This window comes from Molossus molossus, unplaced genomic scaffold (assembly GCF_014108415.1).
Source record: "Molossus molossus isolate mMolMol1 unplaced genomic scaffold, mMolMol1.p scaffold_m16_p_11, whole genome shotgun sequence".
Classification (NCBI taxonomy): Eukaryota; Metazoa; Chordata; class Mammalia; order Chiroptera; family Molossidae; genus Molossus; species Molossus molossus.
In genome coordinates, this window is record NW_023425346.1 from 79,020,034 (window position 1) to 79,041,029 (window position 20,996).

At 36.1% G+C, this 20,996-nt stretch overlaps 1 protein-coding gene across 2 annotated transcripts in view; it reads right to left on the minus strand.

Moving 5' to 3' along the window:
• Window positions 1-20,996, minus strand: part of PPIG (peptidylprolyl isomerase G) — a 31,598-nt gene that overhangs the window by 6,775 nt on the left and 3,827 nt on the right. Inside the window, exons 1-6 of one of the 2 annotated variants that reach the window (XM_036254295.1) lie at window positions 19,604-19,690; window positions 16,453-16,544; window positions 16,221-16,360; window positions 2,691-2,904; window positions 1,761-1,928; window positions 35-122 (exon numbers count right to left, since the gene is read on the minus strand). In XM_036254295.1, the coding sequence (XP_036110188.1) occupies window positions 35-122; window positions 1,761-1,928; window positions 2,691-2,904; window positions 16,221-16,360; window positions 16,453-16,496 (654 nt within the window). In that variant the 5' untranslated portion in view covers window positions 16,497-16,544; window positions 19,604-19,690. Of the gene's footprint in view, window positions 1-34; window positions 123-1,760; window positions 1,929-2,690; window positions 2,905-16,220; window positions 16,361-16,452; window positions 16,545-19,603; window positions 19,692-20,996 lie in introns of those variants that run through there. The other variant, XM_036254293.1, reaches the window with a different exon arrangement.

The window sequence follows — 20,996 nt, forward strand, 5'->3', positions numbered from 1 at the left end:
CTACATTAAGATTTATGTGAAAAGAATCACCTACCCTTGGTCCTCTTCCTTTAATTTTCCTGCCAGACCTAGTAACTAGAAGTCGCCTCTGGTATGAAGCAGGTTGGGCGTTTGGTGGATTACTAGATAGAAGCAAAGGAAAATTAAAACACATTATTTAATAAAAATAAATCTCGGGAACATAGCTTTACTGATCTAAAGTAATAAACTTAAAATCTTGTACATAATTAGCGGTTCTCAACCAGGAATGTTATCAGTTCCCAGTAGGTATCTGAAAAGTATGGGAGCATTTTTTTAACAGTCAACGTCTGGAGAGGGTGCTATTGGTACTAAGTGTCCAGGAACGTTAAAATCTTGCAATGCATGATGAAGAGCTATTCTGTCCCCAAATTCTAATTGTGTCCTGTTGAGAAATACTGTTATATAATCATTACTAAGATGTTAACTTGATAGTGCTAAGGAAAATCAACATAGAAGAACTCAGAATAGGCTACTTGCTATTAAGAGAATAGTTTTAAAACTATCTTTTTCAAAGTAACTTTCTTATGAGCAGTTATTCACTGGTAATAAAACTATAGAGAAGTGTAATTCAAGTAAATTAAGCAGAAACAACCTGGTAGACTAGCAAGATGTTTATATCATGGTGTATATCAAAAAGGAAAACTATTTTCAAATAACGAGCTAATAATGATTAGAATCAACAATATCCATGCAAGTTATATTTGAAAAGTTCACTCTGAAGTAATTTAAACATTTTCTCTTTCATATTACTTCTTTAGAAACATTCTTTCCTAATAGTTGAGGAAAAATAAAAGTCCAACTCATCAATATTAAAATAACTAAGATTTATTTTTGTATCATTTCTACATTATGAGAGCATAGAATTGCTCAGAATTTTATTATGTTTATAACATACATCTGATCATAAATAAGAGAAAAACTTCAAATTTTTATGTAGAGAAAATTTGAAAGTAGGTAGTCAGCTCATGGACCAAAGAGTTGCAGGTTCAATTCGGGGCAAGGGCACATACCTTGGTTTTTTCCCTATCAGAGAAATTGAAACGATTTTTACATGCTTAAAAGTTTAATATAGCCCTAGCCATTTTGGCTCAGTAGTTAAAGCGCTGGCCTGTGGACCAGAGTCCTGGGTTCGGCTCTTGCTAAGGGCATGTGCCTCAGTTGCAGTTCGTCTCCAGCCCCGGGTGGGGCTGTATAGGTGGCGGCCCGTTGTGTCTCCCTCACATTGATGTTTCTCTCTCTCTCTTACCCCCCCTCTCCTGCCTGCTCTATCTGAATATAAATGCAGAAGTGTTCTCAGGTGAGGATAAAAAAAAAAAGTTTAAGATATACAAAATAATTGAACTGTACACTTCAAATGGGTGCCTTTTATTTGATGTAAATTTTTCCTCAATAAACTTAATTTCAAAAAGGAAAAGTTCAACGTTACAAATAACAGTAAAACATGTCTTGTTTTTAAATGGAATTGGTTTAGAATTCCACTTAACATCTTTTTAGCATTTGCAGTGCGTTTTATTTTTAAAGTAACTTTCACTCAAAATCTGTTTGAATTTAATTTGTCCTTTTAGTTATGTGGTTATTAGCAAAAAGAAGCTTTATGAACATTATCCTATAAAGATAGGTTTCAACATTGGGACAAAGTCACCAATTAAATCTTGTCTAAAATAAGTAAATTTTTTTTTTTTTAAAGAGAGACTATAGTAAAGACCATAGGGCACTACAAGATATACCCATGCACATACCATTCTCTCTCTCTGTCTCTTTCTCTGTTTTTCCTTTCTTTTTCATCAGCTTTAGGAGGACTTTTTCTCATTAGAAATCTATTTTCAGGTATAGGAGGGATCTCTTCTGGACGGACAGTAGATTGAGGTTGTGCATCAAGATTTTCAGTCTCACTTTCACTAGATGCGCTTAACAGAAACACAAAACAAACGTTTCATTTAGTTATAAGCCTACCCCAAATTTTCAATTATTGGTATTTCTTTCCTTTAAGATGTCACTATATATATATATATATATATATATATATATCCTGTACCTGTGACAAACCAACGAACCAACCAAAAATTAAAACCAAATGTTTCCACTGTCACATTCGCAAAAAATATTTCCTACTAAAATGGGTCCACAATACGAAACTCCGTAGATAATGTACTCTAATAAACTTAAAATACTTTAAAATGCAGGTAAAGAAATTAGCTGTTTTAGAGGCAATAGGTATATAAAGACAAGTTTTAGTACAAACACATTATTTCAGACAAAATGGGAAAAAAAGTAAATACAGTGACATCTGCCTCCTATCCTTATGGCCTTATAGGAGCAAAGAAAATGAAGGACAAAAAAGCAAGATAGACTGCTACAGAAAGTAAGAAAAAAAATAGTTGGTTTTCTGTAATTCTCACTAATCCCTTATTTCTCCTATAAATACAAACCTATAAATCAAAAGCATAATTTCATTGAGTTCAGACAAAATAAACTGGTTTCGCTGAAAATGGAAATGAATGTACTCAAATTTAAACTATAGACTGCAGAATATCAAAAGGGTCCTATACTTCATGCTAAAAAATATTTCTATTTTAATGCTCCTATATAATTGATACAAAAATCCCAACAGATTTATTTATAAACAGGAGAAAATTAGAATATAAGTTTAGTATTGAAAAAGTAAAGACCTTTTCTTGCTTTTCTTTCGCTTCTTCTTTTCTTTCTTGTGTTTTCGGGAATTTTTTCTATGTTTCTTTTTTCTTTTTTTTGATTTCTCTTCAGAAGCACTTTCAGAATCAGAAGAATCAGAAGAGGACTGAGAATCACTTGAGCTATCTGAGTCACTGGATGAGGAGGAGGAGGAGGAGGGTGATTTATGCCTTTTCTTTTCTTCTTTCTTAGCTTTCATAAAAAAACAAAAAAGGTTTTTGATCTTTAGACAAACTTTTTAAGTGGAAATTTATATTTTCTAAGTCTAGTACTTAACCCCTAGCCCATCCAGCTATTTGAACAGAGGGTGTGTACAGAAAAGGAGTCAAGAGTCAAGCTTAGAAACCAAATCTCCATATTCACGGGTAAGAATTGTATCTCTTAAAACAAAAAATTTTGGAAAAGTAATAGGTAAATCTAAAACAATAAACTAAACTGATTTTAGGAAACATTTGATAACATAGTTAAAAAAAAAAATAGCACAGAAGTAACATTTAAGAGTCCCAATTCTAATCTTCTTGTAGTATTTGACTTTTTCTCTTATCAAGACTGCAGGTAAAACTGGAGGAGAGGAATAGCAGAAAAAATACTTTGCATGAATGTGGAAAAATAAGAAACATGATTTCATTATCATAGACTTATGTTTCCATGTCTGAGCAATCCCCTAATGATTAAGAAATGCAGCTTTAGTTGAAGAAGAGACAACAGAGGGTAGTCATTTGCCAATAATTAATAACTATATTTTGAGGTTTCTACGAAAAATTTTTTCAAATCAAAATTTTACTTTGGGTTAAGGAAGTAATAATTTTAAAAGGGGTCCCAAAACTCAGATTATTTAAGGACTAGGCAACTAACATAAATAAGGGAACTTAATCAGGTGTAATACAACAGGAACTGGGGAAGATATGACAAACTGGATAGACTTTGACTTGCCTAATGGTATTCTAATTCAAACCATGAAAGACTTAAAGAGGGAATTCAAGCCAAAGATGGGACACCACCGATATATACATATGGATAACTACAATAAACTGGAACACATCAATGACATTAGAATCCATTAGTTAATAATGACATTGGTAAATAAAATACCAAACAATTATCCTGCTTTTTCTATTTGAACTGTGCTACTTGCTAACTAAATAGTGGATGAAGTGAGCATGCGCTTTATCAAAAGTATTTCAGGAATAAATGTAGAAATCAGAATTTGAATATCATCATTTTATAACTAAAGAGGCATACTGATCACCAATGGCTGCTGCAGAGTACAAAGATAACCTGTCCTGTGTGAATCTTGCTCCCATCAAAATGAATTAAAAAAATCAGAACTGCGTCTGATCAATTTTCTAGAACTATAAAGTTACATGTAACACATTACATAATATACAGGTGCAATCCGTAAAATCCAGCATGTATAATACTGGGAATTACTACAGGACAAATAACCTAGGCAGCTCATCAAATAAATTTCAATGGAATATAAAGGGAGATAGATGGTGTTGGAATCTATTAAATACAAAAACAAGACTTACAAGACCAACCCCAATGTTTGAACCATATTTGGATTCAAATATTAAAAAAATTAACATTAATGAAACAATAAAAAATTTGAATACTTTCAGAATATTTTATATGCAGAAATGTGTATGTGGTATTTATTATTATTGTGGTATTTATCATATTATTATGGTATTGTTTATCTTTTGGAGTCTCTTTTAGAGATAATAAAATATTTATAAATAAAACATGTGGCCCTGGCTGGCTTGGCTTAGTGGTTAGAGCATCGGCCAGCAGACCAAAGAGTACAGGATTCGATTCTGATCAAGGGCTCATACCTCAGTTGCAGTTAGTCTCCAGCCCCAGTTGGGGTCGTGCGGGTGGCAACCAACCGGTGTGTCTCTCTCAATGGATGTTCCTCCCACTCTGTCTGAAGGTAAATGTAAAAATATCTTTGGGTAAGAGTTAAACAAAAAAATTAAAAAAATAAAATAAAATGTTATGCCCAGAATTTGCTTTAAAATAACAAGAAATGGTGAACTGGCCAGGAATATGTAAAAAGAGACTGGCCATGAATTAATTGTTGAAAGTTGGGTAATGAACATGGGTGTTTTGTTACTGCTGGTCTATAACCTTTCCTTTTAGCCTCTGGAACACCTAAGGATTTGGTACTTGGCCAAATCATTCTTGAAATTGTTCGTTCAAAATTTATAGGTGTGTACTAATCCAAGATAAGTGAGAATCTGGCAAAAGTTACTATATACTTGGTTAAGGACTTGTAGTTCACGGTCAAGATAGCTTTTCTATGACATGCTGCTGAACTGAAGAATGGGAATAAGGTAAAAAAGCGGAAGGGGCCCCAAAGGTAATGGCTTCCTCACCCAGTTGTGTTCCTCAAGACAATGAATATATCAAGTGTGAGATACCTGAGACATATGCAAGTTCTGCCTGGAATTTATGAGGTCTCCACTATGTTGATGCTGTATAAGCCATGCTGTTTTCTGTCCTGTATCATTTCTTTTTTTTTCCCTTTTATCCTCACCCGAGGACACTCTTCCATGTTTTGTTCAGATAGAGTGGGATGGGGAGAGAGAGAGAGAAAGAAGCATCAATGTGAAAGGGACACATCGAGTGGCTGCCACCCGCACGACCCAACCAGGGCCGGGGACAAACTGCAACCGAGGTACGTGACCTTAGTGGGAACTGAACCCAGGTCTCTCTGGACCGCAGGCCGATGCTCTAATTGCTGAGCCAAACCGGCCAGGGCTGTCCTGTATTATTTCTTAAAGGTAAATGAACTTACTGCTGAGTGAAGCCTATCTTGTCCCATGAGTTCAATTATTAATCTGAACCCAAGACCACTGTTGCTGGTGAGGCAGAGTGAGTATATGCAAACATGCAAAACCTGAAAAATCTACTTATATATACTAAAAACCTGAGGGATATTATATTGGGTGGGGTGGGGGTGGGGGGTCAGACTTAAATCTAAGAAAGAAAATAAATTCATAGTGAATATGTATAACTCTAAATAAAAATATCTGAGACTACATAATATGAAAGTAAAATAAAAATATTCCACATAAGCACAAAATATAAGTTAAAATTACTTGACAAAAATATAGTAATGCTTTACCCCATGATTAACAAAGCTCTATTCACCAGTTGTAACTTTTATATTTATTTTGCATTGGGATTCTTTCCTAAGAGAAATATACTGCAATTTGTTTCTTCAAAAAGGAAGCCCACTCTCCCCATCAAATGTATTAAATGTGTTTCAACACCATTATTAAATTTACATCGCTTTTCAAAAAAATATTTGAGTAAAGCAAGATATCACAGTCACAGAAGGCCAGAAAAAGGTAACTATTTTTTAATTAGAGAAGGAGAGAGTGAGTGAGGGAGGGAGTAGGTGGGGGGGGGGGGGGAGAGAAAGAGAGAGAGGGAGGAAGAGAAAGAGAAACACTGTGAGAGAGACACATCGAAAGGTTGTCTCTCATAGGCATCCCGACAGGGGATGGAACCCGCAACCCTGGAATGTGCCCTGACTAGAAATCCAACCTGGGACCTTTCAGTGCACAGAAGATGCTCCAACCAACCAAGCCACACCAGCCAGGGAGAGATTATAACTATTTTTAAGGTAATATAATCTACTTGGGTATCACATGACATCAACTATAAAAGGAAAAAAACTGTGCTTTAGAAAAGATGCCTTGGAACAGAGCTTAGAAAGTACTAGAGTTAAAAAGGTCCCCCTTTTTCATATTTATCAGTATTGTTTTATGTGCAAAATTTAATTTATTTTCCTATGTATCTGTTCAGAAAAAAAAAGAATATGACTGAAAAAGACACAGCAGTAAAGAACAGATGACTAAAAAGACAAAAATTAGAGACATGACAACATCAATGCAAGATAGAATGTAGCTTTAGTTTAAAAATCCGTGTTAACCTAAATTTAAAAATATGATTTAGACAAACTGTGAATCTGACTGAAATTATATACTTCTTAAATCAGTGTGTTTAACTGATTAGTATTAGACATATACTCAACATGATGGCGAGACACAGAGAGGAAGAATAGTAGGGTAGATCAAGTTCCACAGGGAACTTTATAAGACATGTGCTCTGTCCTCAAGAGTTTACAATCTATTTGGAAAATAAGATCAATAAGTGTGAATTCAATAGCAAACAGCAGCAGAAAATATATGCTCAACAAATTTTCTAGAAACTCTGACTATAAATTGAATACAAATTTAAGAGTCAAAATAACAAAAGTAAACTGGAAATGCTTTGTAAAACTACAGTCAGTTTTGTCACACAACACATGTATTCCTATAAATTACTGTGCCATGAAAAACTGCACAATAAAACCACATGGCTTATGGGAAAAATGAGGTTGGGGCACAAAATACAAAAACTTCAGTGAGCCCTGGCCACTTTGGCTCAGCGGTTAGAGCGTCGGCCCGTGGACCAGAGAGTCCCAGGTTCGGTTTCTACTAAGGGCACACACCCCAGTTGTGGTTTGTCCCCGGCCCTGTTTGGGGTTGTGTGGGTGGCAACCCATTGATGTGTCTCTCTCACATCAATGTTTCTCTCTCCCTCCCTCCCTCCCTCTCTCTCACTCTATCTGAAAATAAATGCAAAAATGTCCTCGGGTGAGGATAAAAAAATAAAACACAAAACTTCAGTGACACATTTTAAAAAAAGATAGGAAACTTACAATCGCAGCAGTTTTACACATATGAAATGGTTAAGAACTATATCAATAAAATAAACAAGACACTTTACTCTTAAAAAGACCTCGGGCTTCCTTGTGGAAGTGAATGTCAGAGGGGCTGCAGCTTGAGAGTTACTGTAAAGTAGTGGAACAAGAGTTATCTGAAATCAGTTGGAAAGTTTTAGCAGATTGTGCTTTGGTATGGCTTGATGAACTGAGGTAGCTTAGATGTTTAAGGTGTGCGCATGAGATTTTTGTGTATTCCTATAAAGCTGTTCAGCTGGTAAGATTTTCTGCATTCACTTAGTGTTTCTTATAGACAAGATCTTGCATAGGCAAAGGTGAAATTGGTGTGTTCAAATTCTCTTCTAGCCTGGCTGTTTTGGTTCAGTGGATTGAGCATTAGTCCCAAGAACTGAGAGGTTCTGGTTTGATTCCTGGTCTGGGCACATGCCGAGGTTGCAGACTCCATACCCAGTGGGGGAGCATGCAGGAGGTAGCCAATAGATATTTCTCTCTCACATCAATATTTCTATCTCTCTTTCCCTTTCTCTCTCTAAAAAAATCATTAAAAACATTTTCAAATTCTTTTCTAATTTATCAATCAAATGGAGCAAATGTACATTTTCAAAATAAGCAGTACAGCAGAAATGACTATATTAGAATTAGAAACAGAGTCAGGAAAAAGTAGAACATCTGTAGAGTACTTTAAAATGCTAATAAGCATAGAACAAAGTCCTTTATAGGCAACATTTAAGGATGAGTATATTCTGTATTTTAAAAGGGCAGATTTTTACACAAAGTAAAATGGAGCAATTCTGAACAAGATGAAATAGATTTGTCTCTCCCTGACATCCTGCTAAGTACAGGGTGGGGCAAAAGTAGGCTTATAGTTATTTATATGGAAAATAATACAATAATAAATAATACTACAAAAATAAACTGTAAACCTACTTTGCCCCACCCTGTAGAAGTAGAAACCCTAGACATAATACAAAAAAAACAAACATAAAAGACTGAAAGGTAGAAAGAAGGCAGAGTTACCAAGGATCTCTTGAGGATGACACGGTAGTTTTCAATTTGCCTCTCATACACCCTAGACTTCATGATGGAGAAACCTGCAACTCAGAAATACCAATGGGATCTTGTTTTTTAAAAGCCCTAAGAAAAGCTCTCTCTAGACAAAGGACTGAGGAAAGTATGACTTAGCAAGACAAAAACAACAAAAAATATTGTTAGTGTCCTGGCTGCTTTGGCTCAGCAGTTAGAGCATCTGCCCGCGGAGCAGAGAGACCAGGGTTCGGTTCCCGCTAAGGGCACATACCTCAGTTGCAGTTTGTCCCCAGCCCCCGTTGGGGTTGTGTGTGGGGCAACCACTGGATGCGTCTCTCTCATGTCGATGTTTCTCTCTCACTCTCTTTCTCCTTCTCTCCCTCCCACTCAATTTGAAGATAAATGCAAAAATGTCCTTGGGTGAGGATTAAAAAAAATAAAATACTGTTAGCAATGCCTGCCCTACTCTAAGTAAATAAAAGGGAAAAAAAGGTTCACCCATTCCCTCTTTGCTACATCAGCAGAGTCAAAGCAGAGAACTTGGATGTCCAATATACCACCTATTACTCCCCCCAACTCCTGCCAGAGTGATTTCAATGGGCACCAAGTAAGAAACCTATCCCTGTACTGGCAAGTGACATGGATTTTAGAGAGAAGGAAGATGGAGAAAGGGACAGTTTGAAGTCCTGGGCAGATGCCCAAGTGAAACTTACCAGAACTAATACAGCAAAAGGTTTGAGAATTAAATTAGTGTTGACTACATCAAGATTTTCAGTAGGCCCTTTGGGTAGCACACAAGTGAAGTATGCCAGAAGAGCACTGCAAGGGTTCTGAAAGTTGAACTGTCATTGAAACCACAGTCCACAAAAGTAGGTCAGAACCTACATGCTAAACCTAAATAGGTGAATGTCTGATAAAACAGAAAATATAAAGAGAATCTAGAGTCTTATAATATAATACACCAAATGTCTAGGACACTGAAAAAAAAAAATCACTAATAATATTAAGAACCAGGAAAATCACAATTTAATGAGAAAAGACCAAAAAAAAAAGTCAACATCCAGAAGACTCAGCAGAATTTACAAGGATTTTAAAGAAGCCATCTTAAAAATGCTTCAAAATACAATTATTAATACTCTTTAAGCAAATGAAAAGTTTTAAAAATCTCAGGAAAAAAAGATAAAAAGTATCAAGTGGAAATTTTAGAAATGAAACATACAATAAGCTCACTAAACTTGCTTAATAGCAGAGAGTATTAGCTGGCAGAGGAAAGTGTTAGTGAACAAAAATAGAAATTATTCAATCTGAACAACAGAAAAATATAATAAAAAATGAGCAGAGCCTGAGAGAACTGTGGAACAATAAACAAAAGGTGTAACATTTGTTTTGTCAGAATTAGAAAAAGTGAAAAAATTTGAAACTGAAAAATAAATAAAATAATGCCAGAAAATGTCCCCCATTTGGCCCATTGTACAGACCTACATATTTGAGAGGCTAAGCAAAGCTAAAACAGAATAAAATCTAGGTAATTCACACTAAGACACATTAAAATCAAATTTCTGAAAACTAAAGACAAAAAATATATATATTGAAAGCAGATAGAGAGGAACAGTAAATAATCTATAAGGGACTAATGATTTGAAAGACAAGTCTTCTCATTTGAAACCAGAGTCCAGAAAGATGGCATAACACTTTTTTATGTGCTGAAAGAATGATCAGCCCAGAATTCTATACCAGTGAAAATACCCATCAAATGAAAGCTAAATATAGACATTTGCATAAAACTAAGATAATTTGTTACCAGCAGAGATACCATTTTAAAAACGGCTAAAGAAAGTTCTCCAAACAGAATGGAACTAACAGGAAGCTTGAAATTTCAGAAAGGAAGAACAATAGAATGAGTAAAACTAGGAGGAAATAGCAATTAGTAATCAGTTAATGTAAAAATAAATATAAATGAAGTTTTAAGAAATGCTAACAAACACTTCAGAGAAATATGAATTAAAACTACCTTTTTCAAAAGCGATTACTAGGCTGGCAAAGATTAAAAAGTAAGATTAAAAAGATCGATATGCCCAGCTAGTGTGGCTCAGTAGACTGAGCAATGTCCCATGCACTGAGGTTGCAGGATCGATTCCTGGTCAGGGCACATGCCCAGGTTGTGGGCTCGATCCTGGTAAGGGGTGTGTAGGAGGCAGCCGATCAATGTTTCTCTCTCATTAATGTTTCTATCTCTCTCTCCCTCCCTTTCCCTTCCGCTCTAAAATCAGTAAAAAACATACTAAAAAAAAGTCTGATAATACGTGGTTCTGCAAAGGGTACACAGAAATTTATTTCCATATATTCTAGTGCCAATGTCTACCAAAATTACAAATGTATGACTCCTATAATCTGTTAATTCCATTTCTAGAAATTTATCTTATATGAACATTCAAATACATGTAGAATTATATACAAAAGGTGGGAATGGGAACTTATGGGCAGACATTTATAGTCGGCCCCCACTTATCACGGTTAATCAGTTCCAGACTCTACTGTGATAAATGAATTTCCACGAAGTAGGATTATTTACTGTAGAGTCAGTCATCCCTCATCACTTTGCGCTTCGACCCTCGCAGCTTCACTCTATCACGGTTTTTTCAAATACTATAAAGTACTATATTTGAAAAACCTATGATACAGTGAAGCCGCAAAGGTCAAAGCATGAAGTGGTGAGGGACAACTGTACTATCTTTATTTTTTATTTTTTTATGGTTTCTAAATTTTGAACCAAATAAATGTTCTAAATTTAAAAATAGAATTTTTTTTTATCCTCACCCAAGGATATGTTTATTGACTTGAGAGAGAGAGAGAGAGAACATTGATCGGCTGCCTCCCTTATGCACCCAAACTGGAAATCGAACCTGCAACCTTTTTGGTATACAGGACAATGGATGACACTCCAACCAACTGGGGTGATGCTCCAACCAACTAAGCCACCAACCATGACTAAAGAGAGAAAAATTTAAACTTCTAAGTATGACAATTGTTTTCATCCCTTCCTCCAAAAAACCCTACACTTCCTAACAACTTATATAAAATAGACTTCAAAGTATCTTTTATAAGCATAAGTATCCTTAAGACAAAATGAAACAGTACTAAAAACAAAACTATAATGCAAGTTAATCAAAATGGATAAAAAGGAATTATAAAGAATAACACTTTCATCCTGGTCAGTTTTCCCAGCGGTCAGAGCCTTGGCCTGTGGACCAAAGAGTTGTGGGTTCAATTCCAGTCAAGGGCATGTACCTTGGTTGTAGTTCAGTTCTGGCTCTGGCTGGGGTCATGCAGTAGGCAACCAATTGATATGTCCCTCTCACATCGATGCTTCTCCCCCCCCCACCCCCAGCCCATTCTAACTGAAGATAAATGGAAAAATATCTTCAGGTGAGGATTTAAAAAGAAGAGTAACACTTTGAATTCTTGGGCCATTTATGATTAGTTTATTTTAGATTATGTATCACTACATAAAATAATTCCCCAAACCTGTTCACTGACCTTTTGGGGGGATGGGGTAGGATGCGGTGCAATCCTACTAATTAGGTATTAACTTTACTAACAACAAACTCCAGAACACCTTACTTAAAAAAATCTAAGGTAAGAAAATGCTGCCTTATATAATTTTATTAATCAATGTAACCCCAATAAATTCAATAAAGAAAGAAAATGCTGCCTTATATTTTTATTTGAGATCTATAGATTTTATATGAATGAATTTCACACAAGACCTTTATATTGAGGAAAATTTCTAGACCATCATCAAAATAAATTTTTAAATAAAGAGAACGATTCCTCAAATAGGTCTCCTTTAGATATTTTGATCCCACATTACTGGTCTCTTTCAAACAATTGCTAAATTTAACATTCCACTATTTTCCAGTTAAGGTACCATCACCATGGCTCTTTTTTTTTTTTTCCTCACCCGAGGACATTTTTCCATTTTTTGTACAGACAGAGTGGGAGGGAGAGAGAGGAAGAGAGAGAGAGGGAAACATCGATGTGAAAGGGACACATCGAGTGGCTGCCACCCGCACGACCAACCAGGGCCGGGGACAAACTGCAACCGAGGTACGTGCCCTTAGCGGAAACCGAACCCGGGTCTCTCCGGACCGCAGGCCGACGCTCTAACCGCTGAGCCAAACCGGCCAGGGCACCATGGCTCTTAATTCCTGAATACGGACAATAAAATGGGACCCTGTCACCATAGAGACAAGTCTCTGGTGTTCTCTGCTGTCTTCTAAGTACAAGATTTACCAGCTGATTCCTCTACTGTGTTCTTCTTTCTGTACTGCCAAGCATTTTGTTTTCTATCACATACATGCTCAATTTGTGCTCATATATTTATTTATTGCAATTTTGCCACAATTCATAACTTGTGTTTCTGTGTACTCCCCTATATAGCAATGATTAAGTCTCTTGCTGCATGGCTATGGTGGACAGACCTCTCTTAATAACTGAAGTGAACCTGAGATCATGCCAACTCCTGAAAAACAAAACAAAACAAAACAAAACAAAACAAAACAAAACAAAACAAAACAGGAAATACCTTAATCAAGGTAGTAGTTTCATTCTCTGGAGCTCTGTTCTATCCTCTACTACCAGGCCCCTTGAAAACGTCTACAGGGGATGCAGTTTATATTAGTCTCCAGAGTGCCACCTCAGAATCTGTTGAAGGTTCTTCTATTTGACTCTGAACCTTCTCAAGCACACTCAAACAGCCACAAAAAAGCAGAATTTCCATCTTACAACAGCAGAAGGGAGAAAGGCCCAAGAAGATTGCCCAGACTCACCAAGAACATTTACAGGTGGGCCCAGACAGTCAGATTTCTTCAGAAGTCTTTTTGTTTTCTTTCAGGAAGTTAGAAAAAGAAAAAAAAAGATCCTGTATTTATTTCTTTTTAAACTGGGGTGTCCCTCTCTCAAATAGGTTTAAATGTAATGATGGTGAACACCACAGTGTTGCACCAAGTGTTTTGACTATTCCCAATCTAAAATTGTAAGGAGGTCATGAAATATATAAATTGAAAGTAAGACACAGCTCTGCCTAAAAAAAAAGATTATATAGATGCATGACAAAACCCATTTTGGCCAATGTTCTGAATGATAATTGAAAAACTGTAGAATAACAGATGCCAAAATGTGTGATCTCAAAGATAAAGATCTTTTCCTCTTTCCACAATGTTATCCACATAGCATAGGCATGGGAGGTATGGCTGGAAACAATCTGACCTCTTCAGGAACTATGGGGAAAACACTAATAAAGGGCCAAATCTCCCCCAACTGCTGAAACTGATAAGGTATGCTTCCTTAACATGAGGTTGAAAACACACACCAGGATACAACATCAACTTTCAGCACAATTTTTGGCCACTACAGCACGGGCAAAATTGGTATTTATCTCTTTAAGCGACAATACAATGAAAGGGCACAAGTAATATATAAAGAGGGATAGACATTCATTTTCTCATTCTTTCAGCAAATATTCAAACACTGACATTTTAATACCCACCCCCCAAATATTTACACCAAAATTACTAGCGTCTATAATTGTTTATAGTTTAAAATTAAGTTTTGGGGTTTTTTAATCCTCACCCAAGCATATTATTTCATTGATTTTTACATAGAGTGAGAAGATGGGAGGGAAGGAGAGAGGGAGGGAGAAAGAGAAAGAAAAAGAGAGAGAGAGAGAGAGAGAAAGAGAGAAAGAGAGAAAGATTAATGTGAGAAAGACACATTGATTGGTTGCCTCCTGCACTACCCTGACCAGGGCTGCTGGGGATCAAACCTGTAACCAAGGTTACTTCCTTTGAATGGGAATAGGAACCAGCAACTCTGGTCTGTGGGCTAATGCTCTAACTGCTGAGCCAAACCGGCCAGGGATAAAATGTAAGTTTTTTAAAAAAATTACCTCAATCTCTTTCTAAACAAACCACACAGCATTCTTAACTTTTATAAGCAGAGAACAGATCCTAACAGAGACCTTAAAAACAACAAAATGTAAGCAAAAAACAAAAAAACTAATGAAAAACAAAACTAGATGTTAATAGAGAATAAAAGATGAAGGTTTCCTAGATGATATGGGAAAAAAATTGTATCTTAAAACCAAAATATTGCAATTGTACAAACATTGAAGAATTAAATATCAGTACGTTCAGGGCCTAAAATCTGCAACATTAATATAGATGGTATTTTAATTTTTTCTTTTAAATAACATATAAGGTATATAAATGTCTAATTCCCATTTTGTATACCTGAAATTCATGTAATATTGTACATCAACTGTAACTGAAAAAAAATTTTAAATTAAAATGCTCAACACCTCATTTTTTTTTTTTAAATCCTCACCTGAAGATATGCTTTTCATTGACACTAGGGAGAGGAAAGAAGAGGGAAAGAGAAAAACATCTATGTGAGAGAGATATATCAACCGGTTGCCTCCAGGATGTGCCCCAACCAGGAATAGAACCTGCAACCCTTCCATGCACGGGGCGACGCTCTACCCAACTGAGCCACACTGGCCAGGGCAACACCTCATTCTTTAAGGAAATCTTCAAGAACACAAAGCATGTGTATACTGTTGTTTGTAAATAAGGATAGCCAGACTCATGAACACCAAGGAGTTATATACACAGTCCCATTATGAACTGTAACATATATTCCTGCAATGGTTTAATATGACAGACAAGAAAAGGAAACGATCAGAATCAAAATTAAATGCAGAGACCGTCTTTCAAAATCAACAAAACAAAATGTGCATACTTCTAAATGTTACAGCAGAACTCAATATACCTAAAACTTGAGAACAGAATATTCTATTTAAGGCAATTCTAAAAGAAATGTTAAAAGACTGATGAATTAACGATATAATAGAAAGAGCTCTAGATCTGGAGCCAACAAACTTGAGTTTGAGGCCTAGTTCCCTGATATGGTAAATGTATATTCATCTGTAAAATAGGGGAAATAATATTATAGGGTTAGTGTGAGGATCAGAAAAGATTATAGATGACTCTCACCCCTTTGTTAACCATGAGAAACTAAGTATTGATGTTACTGGTCTCTAGACTAGTAAGAATAAAAAGTCAGTTCAATATTTTATTGCTTTCTACACAAGTTTGAATCCCATTATTTTAGAGTGCTAGACCCAATTATCTGTAATAAATGGTAGCAGTTACATATTTGATATGCAATATAAAGACTTAAAATATTTAAAAGTTCTTACCATTTCAGATAGTATCATACCAAACTATTAATCACATTAACTTCAAATGTTCTTGACTAAGTAAAAGAAGTTTCTCAAACATGCCAGATGCTTCTGATCTGAGCAGTGCATGAAGGGGAGATCATTTATTTCTCTACAGTTTCTTAATCTGTTATTCTCTTCAATTGTCATCTTCTTTCCACTGTCTCTTTCCCTAGAAAAGTATCTATTTGCCATGCTATTGAAACAACTGTTTTTAAAAAAACAAAAAAGGTGCAAGCAGAAGGACAAATTACTGCAAATTAATAATAAAAAAAAAGTTAAGCAGTTCCATGGTAAATGAGCATTTGAAGATAAAACATATTTTAAAAACACAAAAATATATTCAAAACACAAAAACCTCATATTTATTTATATTCACTTTAGTGTGAATCTTATGTCAACTATTTAGAGTGTCTGCTTGTTTTGTATGTGTAAGAATTATCAGAAGTATGCAACTATTCTTACCTTTAGATTTGGGAATTAGCTCTCCACAACTGAGTATCCGCACCTCAGCAAATGGTTTGCTAGCTGCATCTGTTTTCTGGTTTTCTATCTCTCTCACAACTTCTTGACCAGAAATCACTTGCCCAAAAACAACATGATGCCTAAAGAGTCACATAAAAGTGATTAAATAAAAGCTTCTTATTTTAAGTATTAATTTAAAGTAGGTTATAAAATGAATTAAAATAATCTTTACCCATCTAAATGAGGAGTTGGTTTCGTTGTTCTTTTGGAAATCATCAAACAGAAGAATAAAAATAAAGTCAGAGAAAAACAAAGTTAGCATCTCTAAAAAGGAAAAGAAAATAACTGCATTGGAAACAAAGTTGCAAACAAACAAATCATATGTACCTTAACATAATAGACTCTTATTACATTAACCTTAAGTAGAATAGTGGAAATGCTTTCCACATAGTGAATTTGCAAAAACTTGTTCTGATTATAAAAATATCTACACATTGTTGAAAACGTACATGTATTTAAAGTGAACATTTTGGTGTTATTGCTATCCATCCATATGGCCTTCATGTGACTGGGTTCTTACTGAATATTCGTGGTTGTATAATGTTCTATTGTATGGACATCAAAATTTGCCAAACTATTCCATTAGATTAGGTTTAACAACAGTGTTTTTGATCTTAACATTTTAAACAGTTAAAGCACAAATCATATTCTGATGCCTCTCACACATTTTTTTGTTGAACCTGAACAGAAATTATCCATATAGTGTTTATAAATTGTTAAGTGACCTGCCAACATTTAACATTTTTAATATTTTCACAGAAAAATCCACAGTTCAGACCTTTTGAAAACCTGAAAGATGTGGAACCCAGCACAACGAAATAGATGGCCAGGCTGAGAATCCCTGTCTTCTTGAATACAAAAAGCAAAAGTTTAGTTTCTTGTCCCATTAGTTTTTACTTGCTTATGTTACTGCCCAAGACCTGTAACATAACCTTTGAGTTTGTTACCCCGTCACAAAGTAAACTTCATGTTGAAGAAAAAGATCTTGATTAAAACTCTGGACAAAATCCCAACAAAAAATTGTCCGTTTTTGCAAATGAAATATATTTTTTAAAATCCCTTCTTTTTCCATATCAGTCTTTAAAGCTTTGTAGTTAAGAAGGCTGATATTCAAGTACCTACTAGGACATACTGGTACAATAAATTGAAGATGGGCATTATATAAGACATTATTTAAAAAAAATTTTTATCAAAAAGATGTTAGAAATTTGGAAGTAGAAACAATTTAAGGAAACCTTTGGTTAAAGCACACACAATACTATTAAAAAAATTCTAACTAACATGTACATGTAGTTTTAAAAGTTCACCCTACTGCCCGCCCACTATGGCTCAGTGGTTGAGCATCGACCTATGTACCAGGTCACTGGTTCGATTCCTTGTCAGGGCACATGCCCAGGTTGTGGGCCTGATTCCCAGTGAGGGCCACGCAGGAGGCAGTCAATCAATGTTATTTCATCAATGTTTCTATCTCTCTCTCCCTCTCCCTTCCTCTCTCTCTAAAACCAATAAAGAAAAAAAAAATTAAAAACAAAAAAATTCAGCCCTGGCCAGTTTGGTTCAGCGGTTAGAGCGTTGGCCTGTGGACCAGAGAGGCCCAGGTTCAGTTCCCGCTAAGGGTACGTACCTTGGTTGCAGTTTGTCTCCGGCCCCAGCTGGGGTTGTGTGGATGGCAACCACTCAATGTGTCTCTCTCACATTGATGTTTTTCTCCCTCTCTCCCCCTCCCCCTCTCCCTCCAGCTCTATCTGAAGATAAATGCAAAAACGTCCTCGGGTGAGAATAAAAAAATAAAAAATTAAAAAGAAAGTTCACCTTACTTTTAAAACTAATAACCCATTATTTTCCTTACTATAATAGCCATGTTTACTTGAACTTGCTAAAAGCACCGAGAAATGTAAAAACCTAGGTATACACCATATATGTAGTTATACTCTGTGTGTGTGTGTATAATTTGCATCTAGATATAGTCAATTCTCACTTCACAGATTCCACATTTGCAAGTTTACTTGCTCACTAGAATTTATTTGCAATCCCTAAAGCAATCACACAGTTCATTCACGGTGATTCTCATATTGGCAAAAGGGTGTTGACAAGAATATGGAAAAATGGGAACTCTGTGCAGTGCTGGTGAGAACATAAAATGATACAACCACTGTGAAAAACATTTTGATGTCTCCTCAAAAAGCTAAACATGCTCTGGCCAGTGTGGCTCAGTTGGCTGGGCATTGTCCCATGCACCAAAAGGTTGCTGGTTCAATTCCTGGTCAGGGCACATGCCTGGGTTGTGGGCTCAATCCATGTTTAGGAGTGTGCTGGAGGAAGCTCAGTGCTTAGAGGGTGGGCCTGTGTTGCAGATTTGGCCTGTGTTGCAAAGTCCCTGGCCCCGCGGGCTGTGTGAGGCAACCAATCAATATCTATGTTTGTTTGTTTTTCTCTCTCTCTCTTCCTCCCTCCCTTCCATTCTACTTAAAAATCAATGGAAAAATATCGCAGATGAGGATTAACAATAACAACAAAACAAAACAAAACAAACACTAAAATACACATGGTGCGGAGAGATTATGTTTTTTTAAGATCAGGAGAGTATAAGGCTCTTGAAAGAGAGAGCAAAATCTGTAACTGTAAAACATGATAAAAAATATGCATTGCTGACAAGAGATCTGGTCACAAATTTTTTGTAGTCAGAGTTATAAAACATCCGCAGTATCGACTATGGAGTTATAAATATATTTTAGTGAGTAGGCAAATTCACATACACAGAATCTTTTAATAATGAGATTGACTGTATTTTACTCTTTGCAATTAAGTAATTTATGGAGAGCTGCTCTAATTAAATATCCTGTTCCTTGTTAAATATGGCCTCTAAATTTATCACCTATAGATAACTTTCCTGAATCAATTATTACTGAGATGGCTGCAAAATGGTGGTTCTTCTACTCTAGCATTCCTTTTACATTTATGAGTTGACATTCTACTAAGGAATAGTTTTTACTTCTCCCATTAATCACTTATTTATTGTATCTATACAGACTCTAGAATTTGTTTTATTTGATAATCCGATGCTATCATTATTTTGATGTTCAAATTGTCCTAATACGGTCAATGGAAACACCACCCCTTCAAACTGACTCCTCTGTCTTGATAAGTTTTCACCATTTGAAAACTTTAGGAGTTCAAATCCCTTTTCAACAATATTCTCCCTCCTTTAAAAATTCTCCCTCTTATGGGGCCCTCCTTTATTTATGAAGGACCAAGGGCAGGCACAGAGAGAAATGACACATACAAAAATAAATATTTTAAGCTATCAGATCATAAATACTTACATGAAAAACTGTGAACCATTTGTGTCCTTTCCTCTGTTGGCCATTGACAGGAGAAATTCTTTGTTGTGCTTAACAGCAAAACTCTCATCTATAGCAAAGCAAAGTTTTCAGTTACATTAAAGGCATAAACTACCCCCAAAAATCATTTTCACTCCTCTTCATAGCTTATGTTCACATCATGTGCTCTTTAGTGACAGACAAAATTTAAATAAAAGTCAGGTTAGCCCTGGGAGGTTTGGCTCAGCGGTTAGAACATTGGCCTGTGGTCCAGAGAGACCCGGGTTCGGTTCCCACTAAGGGCAGGCACCTTGGATGTAGTTTGTCCCTGGCCCTGGTTGGGTCATGCGGGAGGCAACCACTCAATGTGTCCCTTTAATGTCGATGTTTCTCTCCCCCCCCCACCACTCTATCTGAACAAAAAACGAAAAAAAGTCCTCGGCTGGGATTTAAAAAAAAAGGTTAAAAGAAGAATAAAATATTGCCCTGGCCGGCTGCTCAGTGGTTAGAGCATCGGTCCATGGACTGAAGTTGCTGGTTCGATTCTGGTCAAGAGCACATGCCTAAGTTGCAGTTTGGTCCCCGGCTCTGGTCGGGATCATGCAGGAGGCAACCAGTCAATGTATCTTTCTAGAATCGTTGTTTCTCTCTCCCTCCCTCCTACTTTATCTGAGGATAAATGAAAAAATATCCTTGGGTGAGGATTAAAAAAGAAAAAAAGGAATAAAATATTAACCAATTCCATCCCCTACCTCTTTAAAATTAAATTTTTTTTTCTTTACTGATTTTAGAAAGAAAAAAAGGAAGAGGGAGAGAGAGATAGAAACATCGATGAGAGAGAACATCAATTGTCCACCTCCTCCATGGCCCTCACTGGGGATTTGGCCTACAGCTTGGGCATGTGCCCTGACTGGGAATTGAACTGGCGACCTCTTGGTGCATAGGTCGAAGCTCAACCCGAGCCACACCAGCCGGGCACTTCTTAAAATCCTCATTGAGGATATGTTTATTGATTTTAGAGAGAGAGGAAGAGTGATAGAGACTCACTGATGTGAGAGAAACTTTGGTGGCCTCCTGTACACACCGACTGGGGATGGAACCTGCAACCCAGCTAGGTGCCCTGACTAGGAATTGAACCTGAAACTTTTCTGTGTGTAGGGCAACGCTCTAACCAGTACAGCCACCTGGCCAGGCTCCTCCATCTTTTTAGATTAAAATATTTCTGTCAACCACCTGCTATAAACCCCTTTTCTTTTCATTTACATTTGTCCTTTATGTTTTTTGGGGAAAAGAAACTACACGTTTGTTTATTTAAACAATAAGTGAAACTTCCCTAAAAGGCAAAAAAAAAAGAATCCAGATAGAATTATTTTATATTTCTTCTTTCTTTTTCCTT